At 44.8% G+C, this 18,151-nt stretch overlaps 1 protein-coding gene across 1 annotated transcript in view; it reads left to right on the forward strand.

Annotated features, from left to right (window-relative positions):
• The first annotated feature begins 362 nt into the window (after window positions 1-362).
• The window catches only part of PTPRJ (protein tyrosine phosphatase receptor type J), an 82,135-nt gene continuing 64,346 nt past the window's right edge, over window positions 363-18,151 (forward strand). Inside the window, exon 1 of the mRNA XM_060276136.1 lies at window positions 363-991. Coding sequence (XP_060132119.1) covers window positions 875-991 — 117 coding nt within the window. The 5' untranslated portion in view covers window positions 363-874. The remainder of the gene's footprint in view (window positions 992-18,151) is intronic.

Genomic DNA, 18,151 nt, shown 5'->3' on the forward strand with positions numbered 1-18,151 from the left:
CAAGCGTGCCATCAAGTGCAGCTTTGTGCTACAGTTGGATTGCTGAGGCTGCAACGGCCGGCACGCTTATCTTGGGAGGGAGATTCCCTCAGCATCGCTGAGACTTACTTCTGAGTAGACCAGAGAGGCTTGCACTCTGGCCCCGCGAACTAAGCGTGAGCCCCATCGAGTTCAACAGGAACCTTCGATGCAGCGCGCCTTTCCTCGGTGCAGCCCGAGAAGCGCCGCACAGGACCCGCTTCCTCGTTCAGGCTCGCAGCCTCCCCCAATCCAACGGCGGTGCAACCAGGAGCGGATCCCCCACCCCGGAAGAGCAGCGTCCCTTCCCTCCCAAATTGGCCGCGCGCGCCAGAAAAGGGGGGGAAGAGAGAGAGAGAGAGAGACGCGCCGCTTGCCCGCCTCACCCAGCCCGGACGGGGGCGGGCGGAGAATGTCAGCTCGAACAACTTCCTACTGGGCTCCCGGCGGCAGGCAGTTAAAAAAAAAAAAGGCGACCTTTTCAACTGCTGCCAACGTCGCCGGCCGATTCCTGCCCCCTGGCAGCGTGGAGGAAGCGATGAATGGCCAGAAAGGGGAGGTGGCTGACGCGCTGCACTCCCCGGGCCGCCGCCGCCGCCTGTCCTGCCTGTGCATCTCGCTCCACCCCGTCGCTGCCGCCGCGACTGCCGCGGAGGAAAGAGCAGGGAGAGTTTCGAGGACGAGGCACCGGGACGCCGCCGCCCGGGGCAAGGCAGCGGGGCCGAGACGGCTGCGCGAGGAACCTGGACGGCGCTCCTCCTCCCTCCCTCTCTCCGTCCCCCGCCTTTCTCCTCCTTTCTGTTTTGGCGGGCGGGAGTCTCCCTGCCATGACTGCGCCGAGGGAGCCTGAGCGAACATGAGCCGCCGCGGCGAGGGCGAATTCCTGAACGGCCGCCTTTCTCCCCCCGCCGCCGCCGAGACCATGAGGAGGCTGGCGCTGCTCGCGTTGCCTCTCTTGCTGTGCCTGGGCGAGGTAAGGCGCGGACGGTTTGGAGGACTTCCACCCCACCCAACCCAGGCTTTCCCTCGCGTCCACCTACATGCCAGGGATCTACATGTCTCGGTCGGCGAACCTGCTTCCCCTGTGTAAACCCATCCATCTTTCGTCTTCCTACCTGTCTCTCTCCCCCCCCCCTTCCCTTACAAGTCCTTCCTTGGCTTAAGCTAGGGCAGCCTTATACATCGTGGGCAGAGGAGCTACTGGACTCCAACTCCCAGCATCCCCGATCGTGGGTTATGCCGCTCGGGGCTGATGGGACTTGGAGTCCAGCAACAGCCGGAGGGGCCACCAGCTTCCCCATCGCTGCTATGCGTGCTTGGTTTTGTTTTAGGGGACTCTCCTCCATCCCCGTTGAGGATAACGGGACGCCTGAGGAGTGACATACAGGATTGGGGCGGAAGTCTATAAGAAACTGCTCTGGTCCTTTTTAAAACAAACGGCAACAGGGCTTGACCCTCTCTGGTTCCTACTCACTTCTGGTGTGTGTTTGCTTTGAACCCTGAATTCCTGCAAGCCCCTGTGCATCACTAGACTCATTAGAAGTCATTGGGTTTAGCCAACTCTGCGCTCCTACAAACTGGCTGTGGAGGAAGTGTCCACACATGACTCTGAATGTGCCTGTGTGCGCGTGGATATATTTGCGAGGGAATCGTGAAAGAAAGCCTTTGATGTACATTCTGTCTAGCCGATGCAGTTTTCCATTTGAATTACAGATACAGGGAACTGTTGACTAGTGATTACATAGCATAGCAATCCTATGTATGCTTACTAAGGAGGAAGCTGCATTGAACTTAGTAGGACTTTGAACATGCATGTTGCGTGTTTTAAATGGTTCTCTGATCTCGCCTGTAAAATCACTAATCCAGATAATCTAACATTTGACACACCTCAGGTGCTTGTATTTAGACTCGGCATTTAAAACAGTAGCCAACCTTAATAATGCATGTTGGAGCACCTGCTCAAAATCACGTAACTTGCACTCATTTCCCTTTAAATCGTCTTGCTGTGCTCTCAAATTAGCACGGTTAAAGAACAATAAAAGTAAAAAACTTTCCCCACCCCCTACATATCCTTTAAATCTAAGATTTTGGAAGAAACCATTATGTTAATCTATAATTACAAAATGAGGGGGTGGTAGCTATTCTGGATGCCAACACAGAGTATAATTGTGCAATATTGGGTGATAGCATGGAATGGTGATCTTAATTCATGCTAGTTGCTATGGCTACAGAAATGGAAAGTTCTGTTTGGTCAGGATAATTGATCTGGAATGAGATTATTGCATATTGGCCATTAACTAATCTTGCAAATGCACCTATTAATGGTTTCAAAACTACATGTTCTTTACTAAATCCATCTAAGCAGTGAGAGTACTGACAGGTTGCAAGATGTGTATGAACACCTGTGTTGCTACTGTGCTTGAGGCATTTGCTGACGAAGATACAGGTATGACCCCAGGGTTTCCTACAGTCATTGTGACATGTAGTTCTGCCCTATCATGGATGTGATGGAATGCAGATAAGGAGCGTTATCATAAAGAAGATCAAAGTGCAGTGTGTAGCGATGGTTTTAATAGGCGATTGCATTCTTTGCTGTAACATAGATATGGTTATGTAGTTTAATTGTATTGGCTAGCCTGGTCTATTGCCCCTGTTGTTGTCATCGTCCATTATTCCCGAAGAACTCTGAATATGCTGCAGCTGCAACCCCCCCCAAAAAAAACACACACACAAAAAAACCCAATCACTTTCCTTACAGCAGTGGAAAGAGAAGTCATTCTCTCTCTCTCTCTCTCTCTTTCTCTCTCTCTTGTACACAACTTTCCCCTCACCATTGCTATTGGTAGATGATGTACCTTTTGAAGCAAAAGAGATGGTTGGGTCAGATTTTACTGATTGCATTAAAAGTTTGGGTGAAAAGCAATATCATCTGATCTAACTTGGTCTGAATGTTGGTATTTCTGGGAGTCTTAATAGGAGAAAAGAATCAACTTTCAGAGAACAGGTGTGTAGTGTATGCACACGCGTGGTTGTCCTGGTTAAGATATGGGAGAACAGACACCCCAAAGATGGAAGAATCCAAAATACATTAGGAATGGTTTTGTGGTAGAAAACTACTGCAAAAATTGGACAAGGTCACCCCATGTCTGGAACAAAAAGGCTTCTGATCTGCTGCATAATGGTATAGCTGTGGCAGTCCCTTGATGAAGTTCTCAGATGTTCCCTAGAATTATGAGGCCTGAACAACTTCATTGCCTAATTTGGGATAAGGTAATTAAAGTTGTAGAAGGTATTTGAAGAAAATAATTGCAGTTGGACCATTGAACTGCAGACTGATATCAATAGTGTCTTGGGGCCTCCTCTAATGTCACTTTCTAAGATTATGGGTGAATGCACTTTAATGCATATAGGTATAATGTTGGAAGGGCTTGCTTCTTGCATATTAACGTTTCCCCAGTAATTTAATTACAGTATGTGGTTTTGGGCGTCTTCATAAACCAGTTGACATTTCCTCTTGAGTAACCATCAAAGGGCCACGTGCCAGTAATGGGTGGGTCCAAAGGCAAAAATCTACAGACCAGCACATGTAAATTTTGACTTCATGCAGCTAGTTTCCACACACTTGCGCCCCTCTCTATCCTCCACCTAAACAAGCAAGAGGCATTATCAGAGTTCAAGTATACATTCCAGCCAGGCAAAAACACTGGCAGGACTAATAAGGGATGTGGACTGGAAAGAGGGGGTGGGAAGAACTCCAGGGGCCAAGTAAGAGAGGTTTGGAGGGCCATATTTGCCCCCAAAAAAACACTCCAGTCAACAAGCAGTTGTGCCTTCAGTGTAGTGGGCCCTACGCTATGACCTCCCTCCCGTTGGAAAACAGGCACACAGCTCGCTGCTAAGTTTCAGCTGCCTGGTTAAAACTGTTTTTATTTCAGGAGGCCTTTGTACCATGAATGCTGTTCAGATGTTTGTTTGTTTTTATGTTGTATATTTTTATTCTCTGTAAGCTGCTTTAAGACCCATATGAAAGGGGGGGGGAGAACAGAATGTAATTTTTAGGAATAAGGTGGCTAAATTTGAGAATCTGAATTAACACAGCTTTAAAATAATGGAGAAATGTTTCTCGACATGTAACCTGCCAGCCTGCTGAGCCTCAGCGGCTGAGCACCAGGCCCCTGTTCAATCCTTGACATCTCCAGGTAGGTTTGGGAAAGTGAGAGAGAGTGAAACCCTGGACAGCTGCCCCTTGTGAACGGATGCAATACTGTGCTAGATGAGCCAATGGTTAGATTGAGTTTCCTATGTTCTTTCTGCTTCTACAGCCTTTGGGGCTGCCCCTGGTGGTCACAAGTGATCTAGTTCCACTTACCAAGGTTTACGTTTCAGATTAGGGCATTTTTGTTGTCAACAGCAAGACAAATGTGGGAGTGGCCCTGTGGCAGTGATTCAGAGCATGGGACTGACCGCCCTGACATTTTAGTTAAAGCCCTGTGCCTCCATTGACTACAGTGGCCTTACTTGCAGATTATTCACCCTTGCAGCATTTTTAAAGAGTCACAGATTTATTCTGGCGTATGCTTTTATGGACTGGTTCCCACCTCTTCGAACTACTGATATGTCCCAAAGCTTCTTCCCACCACTTATTCTTTCTGACGTCTGCTTAATGATAATGCACATAAGCTCTTCGTTCCTTAGTGAATTTGCATTCCTTTCCCAGAAGCTGTTTACACTCGTATTGTGACCAAAGTTTGAATAAGATGGTCACAGTTCCGCTATAATGAGCTTAAGTTGTGTTGCTGCTAGTTAATTAGTTACAAATGCTCTTATCACAGTCAGCATTTAATCTCTCTTACTTCCCTAATGCTGGGAGAAGCATATCTGGGGTTCTTGTGTCTACTTTACACTGAATAATGGAGAGGGAAGGGGAGTGGCAAGTGCAAAAGAGGGAGGACCCTTAGAGGTCAACTCTCTCTATTCCAGCAGCATCTTTCCAATCGCTTCTCCCTTTATTTGCCCCAAAGCAGTTTGCTAAAAAGCTTCAGTGTGAATTATTTCATTACAAAGCATATCTGTTCAAAGCAAATATTCTGTTATTGTGAGTCCAGTTTGCTGCTGCTTCTCTCTTTGCCCCCAACCCCCTGACTTTGGTTTATGCATTTACATTTTTTACACTTTATACTTCTAGTTAATTTCTATCTCTCTCCCCCTCTGCCCCCAGGCACCCCCTTTTCCATTTCGCATGAAAAGGGTGCTTTAGAATATGGGCTTGGAAACTTTTGTTTTAAAAGAGGTCAGCAGGGGAGGGAAAATACTCGAGATTCCGAGGCATCAACATCAATTTTTTAGGCATCAGTTCAGTGTAGGGCTGAGAAATACCTCAAATTCCTAAATGCCACCATGGGCTTGTTAGTATCTAAGCAACCAATTTGATCAGCCCTTGTGATTTCCGTTTACCTATGGCATTTATTGGCTTACCTTTGTTAAGTTATCATGTGAGTATAAGTGCTGCTGTAGCATAGTGGTCAAGGATGCAACATTACACCAGAGTTATGCAGGCCGAGGGGCTGGTGAAACACCAGTGGCACAACTGCTAACATGTGCCTGCTTTCCCTCCTGCTGCTCAGCTTGCTCACTCTCACATCAGTGCAAGTGAGTAGCCACCATCACTTGTCCTCTCTGGGAGGAAGAACTGGAGGGCAGTAGTGGGGTCTACTGGAGGGTATCTTGCTGAGCCCCTCCCCCAAGCAAAAGCAAAGCCACCTGGATTCCACCTGTAGAGGAATCCACCCAAGACCTGTCGCGTGGATGTAAAATCTCACACATGTCAAGAGAATAGTGCTATCCTTTCACTGCAGCATAGTGTCTGTGATCATCCTATAAAGCAGGCATAGGCAACCTTGGCTCTTCAGATGTTTTGGAACTACAACACCCATGACGCCTAGCTAACAGGGCCAGTGGTCAGGGATCATGGGAGTTGTAGTTCCAAAACATCTGGAGAGCCCAGGTTGCCTATGCCTGCTAATGCTTCTGCTACTCTGGTTGCTGCTACACTGAATCTATTATGAGCATCCTCTCTTTTGTTCATTGCAGAGTTAATAAATCATATAGTGTCAGTTGCAGCCAAATTTGTTCTCTGAAGCCAGACCAATTGAGAACGTAGACATTTCCCAACATGCGTGAATACAGTGGTACCTCGGGTTACAAACACTTCAGGTTACAGACTCCGCTAACCCGGAAGTAGTACCTCGGGTTAAGAACTTTACTTCAGGATGAGAACAGAAATCGCGCGCCGGCAGTGGGAGGCCCCATTAGCTAAAGTGGTACCTCAGGTTAAGAACAGTTTCAGGTTAAGAACAGACCTCCGGAACGAATTAAGTTCTTAACCAGAGGTACCACTGTATTCAGCCTAGGAAAGTACCCTCTAAATATCTGTTTCCAAATCTCCAGTAGACAACTGTCTACCGAAAGAAAAAGGGGAAAGGTGCATGAGTCGTAAAAGTTTAGAATTGCAAGTAGTGATCGGAGAATGTGTACAGAAATCAAGCTTGGAGTATGGAAGTATCAGCGAAATATAATGTATAGCCTGTGCTCAGCTATATCACATGTAGTTTTACAAAGGGGGTGGAAAGGGGGTGGATTTAAGGGCTAGCAATCTGAGAATAAATCAAGGTGATAGCAATGAAGCAGACAAACTCTAAATCAAATGCAAAATAAAGTCAACACAGTCTTTATTTTTAGTGGACGGCAGATATGTAATCAACAGACACCTCTACAATAATTCATTCTCTATCTCCACCTCTCTCTCTCTCGTGCACTTTAAATGAATAAATGAAGTTGCTATCCCATATCAGTCATTCCCTTCCCTTCTGCAATTAATGTGGTGTGAATAGTGAGATGATTCTACGATGCAAATGGTCCTGCCCCTCTCACATGACCCTGTTGCTGCAACTTCCCTCCCTACCCAATGTATTGGGAGCTGAACTTTTGCAGCAGAAAGGCTGTTCAACTCAAACAACGCTCCCTGCATGATTTAACAGTCTGGTCTTCCTGGGTCTTAAATAAAACAAGGCGCTTCCTTCAGCTGGGAAGGTTCCCTGGCTCCCAAGCACCACGAGAGACCGAAGGAATGGTGATGGGTTATGCATGGGAGGGGCAGGGTCACTCTCCCTCTCATGCAATGGAAACTTGTGTTTGCGTGTGCAGAGAACAACTGAATAGGGCTATTCTCTTGGCCTGAAAGTATTCGTTTGGGACAGCTGCTCCCGGTCCTTCTCAGGCAATGGGGAAAATGACAAATACTGCATTACCTGTCACGCTGAAATTTAATCTCTCAGTATTAGCTGCAACTTTTAAAATGAGAGAGAGAGAGAGAGAGAGATGGAACTTCTGTCTACAGTTAAGAGCTCATCCCTCAGTAGACCTTCATACCTGAAGCTTACTGTTGAGAATTTTCATGCCATGTAAATTATCTTTTCTTAGAGAAACGTGAGAATTGAAAGCGTGTGGGTGTGTTGGTACATAATACAATTTTCTGATTACACAATGAGGGTGGATATTACTAATTACTGCTACTAATTACAGGCTCGCCGCTGGAGTATATGAAAGTTGGCTAGCTTTGCGATATAGCAACCAAGCGCTTCCTTTTTCCAAAAATAGAGCCTCTTGCATATGGGAAGCTTAAGACTCATCTCTGCTCTACATACTTTTTCCGCTACTCAGTTGAGATCTGCTAATTGGCTTCTATTCACTCAAAAGTAAGAGAACACTATTAGCTGCTTGCTCCTGCAAAACTTTGAAACAAAAGACACAAACCAGAGGTTGCTAGAAGACTCGTTTGGCTAACTTGAAAACTAGCCCAAGTGGCAATCCGCACCAATAATATAAAACAAGACTACAAAGAGAGATGCAGTCCTGTAAAAAGAAAGCAGCGAGAATATGCCTTGGGTCAGGTGACAATATGTATAGTCCTGACAGGCTTTGGCCTGATCCAGCAGAGATCTTTTTTTCTGTTCTGTTCCATTTCTGCATGTGGCTTCTGCATATGGCAAGTCCTGTTTCTTGTGCCTAGCTCTAGCTAGCGATGTGAATTAGCCTCTTTATAGAAAATTAAATCTCAATACAAATTTTTCGTTCTGTCTTGCTTTTTCTCACATTTGCTCAGATCACCACTTTTAGCTTCACAGGGACTTGGTCAGTTGATCAAGGTTGAAAGATAGCAATTTGCTCACGCCCTCCTGTCCTCCCTTGGCGTAAACAAAGTGGTGGGGATTTGAACCTGGTTCCAAATTGCCATAGCCAAAGCTCTTTGCCAGACAACTGCTGTGTGTAGTCAGTCTTCCAAACAGTATATTTGTTTCACCACAGTGATGGTGAATGTATGCAAACACTTTGTTAAAATAGCAACCAATTTAATTTACATCTTTTAGGAATTATGGGAATGAATTGATTATGGGAATGAATTGATGGAAATTAATCGGAGCCTCATTTTTGACCCTATATGTCATGGGTAGGCCTGGGGGCTGGATCCAGCCCAATCGCCTTCTAAATCCGGCCCACAGACAGGCCTGGAATCAGCGTGTTTTTACATGAGTAGAATGTGTGCTTTTATTTAAAATGCATCTCTGGGTTATTTATGGGGCATAGGAATTCATTCATATTCCCCCCCCCAAAAAAATATAGTCCGCCTCCCCCCCCCCAAGGTCTGAGGGACGCTCCCTGCAGAAAATGTTTTCTGACCCCTGCTATATGTAGCCAGGAAGGGCATATTTTTCACCTGAACAATTCCACACACAAACACAAACTGTCTCTCCATAAACATGAAAAGCAGCAATTGCTCAGCTGGCAGCAGTTACTTGGCATATGTTGAAGGATGATGCCAGGAGTGTGTGCCATTGCTTAACTGTTCATGTAGTTGGCTTCAACTAGGTTGCTTGGTTGTGGCCTTTTATGGGTTTGAGATTTGCATATTCTCATTCCCTGTGTGATGGGCCATATCAGATAGGGGATTGGGGCATGATACTTAGCGGATAGCTAGATCATGCACAAGGATTGCACAGTCATTATGGAACAGGTGGGATATTTGGATTGAGAGTTATGGGCATAAAGTAGGCATAAATCTGAGAACGGATGCTTGCAACCTTTAGATGTATGGAAAGAAAAGACTAGGGAGCATTAGACTGAAGAGGCTGTCTGAAATGTGGTAAAGTCATAGGGATGGAGTTTTGCAGCAGATTGAGGTACCAAAACCAAGGCTTTGTAAATAATTGTTCCAGAAAGTTTATCTTCTTAAACACAAACTTAATTTATTTACTAACATCTATTGTTGTAACTTAAATGAAATAACCAAGCCTCCTTTCTAATCTTGCTTTTAGTGTTTCCTAAAAGTTGCAATTTAAAAAACCACAGATATGCATGTGTACAAGGCAGGGGAAACCCAGAGATATGCATGTGTACATGTGGTGCCAGGAAGAGAAAATTGCCTTTTTTTTCACAAACCATGCCCACTTGCCCCACACCTGATGTCAGGTGTATAGCAGATAACGATGTGAATACAAAGGTACAGCTCTAATCTTAAATTGTTAACCTTGCTGCCAGTGCTGGCTGGTGCTCACAGCAAGCCCCAGGGATCAGCTGGACTGTGGAGTTCCTCTAGTGCAGGTGATTCCTGCCTAAAGCTGGGCTTGATGTAGCTGCCAGTCAGCTGATGGACACTGTCAGGAAGCCCCACAGGGAGGTAAAGCTGGGCTGCAAAAAAGGAAACAAAAGAATGGTGAGTATAGTTAATATGTGCCCCCAATTCTTTCCTTTTGAGGTTGGGTTACTTGATGATATGGTGATGTCAATCTGAGCAGGCTGAAAGCAAAGAGTAATAGAGCTTCTATGCTGATGACAACATAGTGTGTGCACGCTCAGAGGATGACCTCCAAACCATCCTAAATATCTTCACAGAAGCTTATGAAAAGCTTGGCCTTACATTCAACTTCCAAAAAAACCAAAGTGCTGCACCAACAAGTACAAAATAACCCCTCTGCAGCGCCACAAATCCAACTGAATGGTGTAATGTTGGAAAATGTCGATCACTTCTCCTACCTAGGCAGTTATCTTTCTACAAGAGCCAACATTGATGCTGAAATCCAGCATCGCCTGAGCTCTGGGAGTGCGGTTTTCTCCCAATTGACGTGCAGAGTGTTTGAGGACCAGGACATTCACAGGGAAACCAAAATGCTTGTTTACAAAGCTATTGTACTACCAACCTTACTATATGCTTGTGAAACATGGACCACTTATAAATGCCATCTCCAACTCCTCGAAAGATTCCATTAACAGTGTCTCCGAAAAATTTTACACATCACTTGGGAAGACAGGCAAACTAATATCAGTGTACTGGAAGAAGCAAAGATCACCAGTGTTGAAGCAATGATTCTTCAACATCAACTTCGTTGGACTGGTCATGTTGTGTGGATGCCTGATGATCGTCTTCCAAAGCAACTACTCTATTCCGAACTTAAAAATGGAAAACGTAATGCTGGTGGTCAACAAAAGAGGTTTAAAGACTGTCTCAAGGCAAATCTAAAAAAATGTAGTATAAACACTGACAACTGAGAAACACTGGCCTGCGAGCACTCCAGTTGGAGAACAGCCTTTACCAAAGGTGTCATGGGCTTTGAAGACACTGGAACTTAGAACGTAGCAAGGGAGAAACGTGCTAAGAGGAAGGCACGCTTGGCAAATCCACACCGTGATCAGCTCTCGCCCGGAAACCAATGTCCCCACTGTGGAAGGACATGTGGATCCAGAATTGGCCTCCACAGTCAGTTACAGACTCATTGTTAAAACCATGTTTATGGAAGACAATCTTACTTGGCTACGAGTGATCGCAGAAGAAGAAGAAGAAGAAGAAGAAGAAGAAGAAGAAGAAGAAGAAGAAGAAGAAGTAGTCAGGTAATAAGTCTACGTGGAGTAGGAAGCTTGATCTGTTCCCCATTGCTGACTTAAAATGAGTTGAAGGAGCGTCTCCACCTCCATCATTCTGCCCGGACACTGAGGTCCAGCACCGAGGGCCTTCTGGCGGTTCCCCCGTTGCGAGAAGCCAAGTTGCAGGGAACTAGGCAGAGGGCCTTCTCGGTGGTGGCGCCTGCCCTGTGGAATGCCCTCCCAACAGATGTCAAAGAGGAAAACAACTACCAGACTTTTAGAAGACATCTGAAGGCAGCCCTGTTCAGGGAGGCTTTTAATGTTTAATAGATTACTGTGTTTTATTTTTCTGTTGGAAGCCGCCCAGAGTGGCTGGGGAAACCCAGCCAGATGGGCGGGGTATAAATAATAAATTATTATTATGCTAGATCAGCCTTTCTAGTCCAGCTTTTCCCCCACAGTGGCCAACCAGGTAAAAAGCCTGCAAGCAAGACATGAATACCACAGCTTTCTCCCCACTTGTGCTCCCCAGCCACTGATATTCAAGGGCCTTATGCCTTTGCTCATGAAGATAGAGCCAGTGTGTGGTAGTGGTTAAGAGCAGTGGACTCGTAATCCGGTGAACTGGGTTCGATTCCCAGCTCCTCCACATGCAGCTGCTAGGTGACCTTGGGCTAGCCACACTTCTCTCTGAAGTCTCTCAGCCCCACTCACCTCACAGAGTGTTTGTTGTGGGGGAGGAGGGGAAAGGAGATTGTTAGCGGCTTTGAGACTCCTTAGGGTAGTGATAAAGCGGGATATCAAATCCAAATCCAAGATAGCACATAGCTATCAATAACCAGTAGCCACTGATAACCTTTTCCTCCATTAATTTACCTAACCCTCTATTAAAGCTGTCCAAGTTTCTAGTCATCTTCATATCTTGTGGATGCGAATTTCATACCTTAACTATGCACCTTGTGAATAAATATTTATTTGTCCTGAATCTCCCTCCATTCAGCTTCAGTAGAAGGCCCTCTCTTCTAGTATTATGAGCGAGGGAGAAGTGTCTGCCTCACCACAGTTTATTGCATATTTAAGAAACAGGCTACCTTCCTCATAAGTTTCAGGTCATAAACTTGTGTGTATTCTACCACATATAAGGATGCCTCGCAGATAAAAATGTATGCATGCTAAGTATGTATGCCATACTTGTTGAAATTCAGTCAACCAAGTAGAAAACCGTACCACCCAGAAAATTCTTTGCTTATATTTACTCTCATGCAGTCTAACTTTAAACAAGGAAATGGACACAAGGAAGTACAAATGAACTGACATAATGCATAGCTGCCAACCCCCGGATTTAAAGATAAGGAATCCTATGGGGCTGTCAACTCCCAGATATGAAAGTAAGGGCGTTGAATAAGGGAATTTCCCACAAAAAAGGGGAAAGTTGACAGCACTGATAATGGGTGAAAGTGGGAGGTCTGAACCCATAAAGCTGTGACCCAAAATTTTACTTTAGCCATGAACTCAAGCCACTCCTAGTCCTTCAATCCTCAGTCAACGTTTGTGGTACAGGAGCAATAATACTGAACTACCTTGCAAAGCTGTCATTGCCAGATCTGCAAATTTTGCTCGGGGGGGGGGGGCAAAGGTTCTGCCCTGCAACCTCCCCCTGCCTCTCTGAGAGCAGCAGTGCCGGGTTAAGGGAACAAAGAGGAGCAAGTATTTTATCCCCTCTGTGCCCCATTCAGGCTTCCATAGAAAGTCCCACCTTCTTGCCCGCTCCAGGAAAAGGAATGTGAGGAGTGTCAATGGAGGACAAAGGGGAGAAACTTTTTCACCATTGATTGTTGTCATTGTCCTGCCACTGGGCTGGCCACTGCAGCTTCACACCTTCCTCTCCTTGGGGTGGATAAGGAGGAGAGCTTTTCTCGGCCACTGTGGATGGGCCATAGCCAACCACACCACATCCAATGTCAGGGCCTGACTTCACCTTTACATTCCTGCTGGTTACGTTCCTAGTGTCCACCCACCTCTTTGAATAAGCAGAACCAGGCCAGAACATAAGGACTGTGATGTGGCTGCAGCGTACCTCTGTCCCATGCAGGATGCTGTTCTGCTGCCCGGGGCACATCTCCCCTCTTGCCCCCAGGCCTAAAAGTTAATCTGTAGTTAACCTACTAATATCAGGGGTGTTGGATAGAGTGTGTATGAGGTGCTTTGAACGCTCAGAAAGCACTTTATACATTGAATTGTGTACTTATGCCCTGCTTTCCATCCAGAATTGACTCACAAAGTACCTAGTTTACAACAATTGAAAACCATTGCGAAGAGGCGCTCAAAAATGTTAGGCATGATTTGTTCATATGAGAGGATATTATCATAAGAGCAGCTACCCCCCCCCCCAAAAAAAAATTGAATATCCATCTGTGCAACATGACTGTTAATATTATATAGATGACAGTACATAATATGAGTGTAAATACTGTCACGGTCCACCACCCCAAATATTAGCAGATTAATATACTTTCTGGGAGAACCCTAAGCAGTACTATTTCCCCATCATTTCTAATGCTCTGCAGTATGTGGTTTAACTGGTTGGTGCTTACCTTCAGCACTCAAATTAATTCACATTCTTTACACCTATTTGAGGATTGGTTTGCTGGCACAGCGTAAAGAGTGAAGCCTCTGAGTCTTTGCTGATAAACATTAATCATCTTGGATATATCAGCAGTGTGAAGCATGTTCTGGGTTTGTCCCCCCAGTTCTTTCCGGCCCTTGGCTAACTGGTGGCAAGAAAAAATTCCTTAACTAGTAAACATTGTTTTAAATAGTCAAAGTCTCTTTTCTTCCAAGGCAACTATGACACTCATAAGCTGTGCAGTAACTGTACCCCCAGTGAAACAAAAGCTGCATAGAAATAAGTCCTATTGATCTCAATGAAACTTCCTTCTACGAAAGTATATTTTGGATTCCAGTCCTAAAGTCTCACCTCAGTACGGTGTAGCTCAAAGCAAGGGCCACAGATTTTCCCATTGCAAGCAAGCAGTGATCTTTACCATTGGCATCACACCAATATGACCCGATTTAAAAATCCAGAAAACAGATGCAGCGCAACACTTCTGGTTCTGTGCGACTTCAGAATGAAGACGTGGAGGGTTACAGATCTGAATGCTCTCGTATGTTAAAAATATAACACACAACCCCCCCACTCTCTTTCTACATGGAGGGCAAGCACACCCGCCTGTCTCAGAAAGTCACCGTGCTGGTTTGGATGCTCAACCACCTACTGGAACTGCCCTATGTGGTACGAGGTGAGCCACTTCAGTACCAGCATCTTGGACTCTCAAATCCCCAGCAGCTAAGTAAAAACTGATGGCTGATAGTAAAAGATGCTGGGAGGTCCTGAAGAACCAGTAGGGCCACAATCCTCCTCTCCATCTTTAGATGCCTATCATCCTCTTGGGTCGCTCTAGCAGTTTCTATCTCGGGTCCTAGTCTACTGACTCTTTAAGAGGCATTGAATAGAGTTATTCTCTTTATCTAAGCCTTACTGTCTGGAGTGGCAAGGGTTAGACAAAAAGGCTATTGCTGTGCTGGTGTTGCATGGCTACAGATCAGAGGGGGAAATCCAGGTGTTCTATCACCTACAAAGATCCTTAGATGGAAAGTTCTTTGGAAACACAGTGAGACTTTATGGAGATCACGCAGCAGTATAATAATTATTTAACTTGTTGGTTGAGGAAATATCATTGATAATAGGCCCTATCTCCATAAATGTTGCTTATGAGCCTCGAAATGGCACTAAAGAATGACGGGAACATGATATTTCTCCTCATGTACTTCTCCTTTTGGTGAATTGCATATGCAGGCAATTCTCTCTGAGTGTCGCCAGTAGATCAGACGATGGATTTATCTTTGCAGAGTGTGTTTCTAACTCCCATTTCTGGGTTTCTCTGTATGTGGTGAAGGCAAGAACCATACACCATATTTAATGGGGTTTCCTGACACCCTGTGGGGGGAGGCAGGAGAAGGGGGCAGGAGAAAGAGAGACTAAACCATGGGTTAGCACTATGTGGGCAAGCTAGAGTGAGCCCAACAAGTACTGGGTTTCTTCAGTTCACTTCTCCTCCCCTTTCCTTCTCTCACATGGGTGGGAGATGACTTTAGTTTTCAAATAATGTTGTCATGTTGTGTAATACAAATCAGGAAGCTTGGATTACAACAAATTCTAGTAAATTAAACTGGTCAGCTTCATAACCTGTTGTCTGATGCCGGCTTGCTTTGAAACCACAGTTGGTTGTAACCCAGGATACTTAATTCTTATGAAACAAGACAGCATTCTTTAAAAACGAAACTATCTCCAGGCCACATAGGAGAGAAAGGAGCGGGGAGTTCTTAACACAACCATTTGCTTGAGCTTGTTGCATTCCACCCATGTAGCATTAAGCTGTGGTTTAGTGTTACATGCAAATGCAGCTCTTTGTGTTTGAGTGCCCCCCCCCGGCCTACCCCTGGCCAAAAGGTTCTCAATGACTGAACTTACAGAGCAGAGAATAATGTGTTCTCTCTGCTAGTTTCTTATGCAGCAAGGGCAAGTCCTACTAGGATGTGCAGCAGAGATAGGGAAGGAGGGCATTCTCATAGCTTGCTTCGCTAGGGTGTTTTTTTTTGTAAGCCCCCCCCCCAATTACCTTTTAAAAAGGCAAAACCCTTGTACTGTACAACTATTTGCATGGATTATCTTTGTCTTGGTTATTCCGTTTTACTGTGATGTCGTACTGCTATTCTATAAGGATTGAACTCCAGAAGCTTCGTTAGGGGTTGTAAGACACTCACCACCACCACTGAGAAAGTAGAGGAGGTATCACAATTTTTGGCAACACACACACACACACACACACACACAGAGAGAGAGAGAGAGAGAGAGAGAGAGAGAGAGAGAGAGAGAGAGAGAGAGAGGGAAATGGGATGTTACCTTAAAAGCTTTGTGCTATAAATTTGGTTTGCAAAATACTAATACTAGGCCAAAATGACTACTGCAACACTGGCCTCAAATTAAGAATTTGGGACCCCCTGCCAGATAATATTCTTTGCCCAACTCTGTAATGATAAAATCCAGATGGGTACAGAATACCCTTTTGGAGACTGCCTATCCAACTACAGTGCATAATACGTTTGCATTGTTCCATTCACTGATAATCCACAGATGATCAAGTGTGCCTTCCACACCCATTGCTTGCTATGAGGTCATTATGAAAAATGCACATGGGTTTAATCTGGCAGGCTTTATATCTAAGCAGGTGACTCATAGTGCCACAGCCAATTTTGTATTTTTCTATTATTAAAAAATGCTAAATAGCTTCCTGTGATGAATCGAAAGTGCTCCTGATCTGGATGCCACAGATGACCTGTGAGTTTAGGATTTTGAGTGCAAGTTTGCTTAGAAATTGTGGTGAGTTCTCACCTCAACCATAGGTTATTCAGCTCACCTAAGGCAGGCTACCACCACTTAGCCTCAGTCTGCCATTTGTAACAAGGGGGTAACAAAACAGGGTAACTGTGCAGATTGCTGAGATCATGTACATGAATCACTTGAAAGGGTAACCAGGATTAGAAGTTGAATTTTCAGTCCTTGGGGTATAGTGTTGCTAAGTATTGAGTGATTAATGCTTAAGGAGCCATGCTGTGACTAGAACTTCCTACAACTGAGAACGAAGTATACTGGAAACTAACAGAGCATGCAAATACTGGAAGGAACAAGATGCCTCCAGGCTTAGTAAACATTGCATCACACGGAAGTTTCTGGAGGGGAGAGCTAAGCCTCATCTGTGCAAGAGTAACGTTTTATACACGTATGAAGTAAAAAATGCTATTGATTTTGTGTTCCTGAAAAAGAAAAGAGGGTCATTCGGCATAATTAAGTTGTGAGAATACTGGATTTCCTAGGTTGCAGCTGGATTTACAATTCTGTATAAATTAGCAGGAATGTAGCCCAGTTCACAATGAGAAGGTGGAGATCGCTCCTGCATAAGATCACAAGTTCAGATATTAGTTGGTGGGTTTAAAAATGGGCACGAGGAAGTTTTGCAACTGTGAGCTTTTGGGTAGCTTCCTCTGCCCCTGAATTGTTAGTTGTAAGTGGTGGCATAGTAGTACGGTCATACCTTGGATCTCGAATGGCTTAGTTGCCAAACATTTCAGCTCCTGAACGATCAAAAACCGGAACGGATTCTGTTCAACTTCCAAGGTACGACTGTATTAGCAGTAGTGTGGCCCTGCCCCACCAACCTCCATCTTGATTCCTCCAAATTCACTTGCTTCTTTACTTACAACCAATTCAGAGGGTCGGCCTGGCTCTCTGCTTCCTGCTTGGCTTTACAGTCATATATCAGTTTAAGTATGCCTCTGTCTGGAACAGATTAATCCACTTTCCGTTACTTTCAATGGGAAAGTTCGCTTCAGGTTAAGTACGCTTCAGTTTAAATACTCCACAGACCGTCTGGAACGGATTAATCCACTTTCCATTTCTTTAAATGGGAAAGTTCATTTCAGGTTAAGTACGCTTCAGTTTAAGTACTCCACGAACCGTCTAGAACGGATTAATCCACTTTCCATTACTTCCAATGGGAAAGTTCGCTTCAGGTTAAGTACAGACTTCCGGAACCAATTGTGTTTGTAAACCGAGATACCACTGTCGTTTTCCCCTTTGCAACTCAGCAGGAAAATGGGGACAAAACTAGCATTAGCTGGCTCTGTTAGTCATGGGCTCATCTTCCACCTACAGTTGGGTTCCTTGCTTTCTCTCCCACCAGGGCCTATTACAATGAGTAATAGCAGTAAATAATATAATTAATGGCACCTGTGGCTTGTGCATCTAAGGACATTAGTCAAAATCTCATGTCTCCCCCAACTCCCTTTTTGGATTCTTTATTTTTTAAGAAAGAAAAGAAATGAGGGGAAAATGGCAATAACCCGTGCCGTTTGTACATTTCAGTTTACAAGCAGTATCAGAAAATCCAAGATCAGCAAAACATTACAATTCCAGAACAGTTTCTGTGTTTCCTCCCTCTCAGTTTCCCACTGCAGCTTTACAAAATAAATCTTGAACACCGATGCTGCTGCCTTCTGTGCATTGATTTCGTTCATTCTGCATATGTAATAGATGGATAACATTTTTCCAGAAGTTATCCAAGCAGAAAGGGTTACATGGCTCATTAATTTGAGCTACAGT

The sequence above is a fragment of the Zootoca vivipara genome, chromosome 1 (genome assembly GCF_963506605.1).
Source record: "Zootoca vivipara chromosome 1, rZooViv1.1, whole genome shotgun sequence".
NCBI lineage: Eukaryota > Metazoa > Chordata > Lepidosauria > Squamata > Lacertidae > Zootoca > Zootoca vivipara.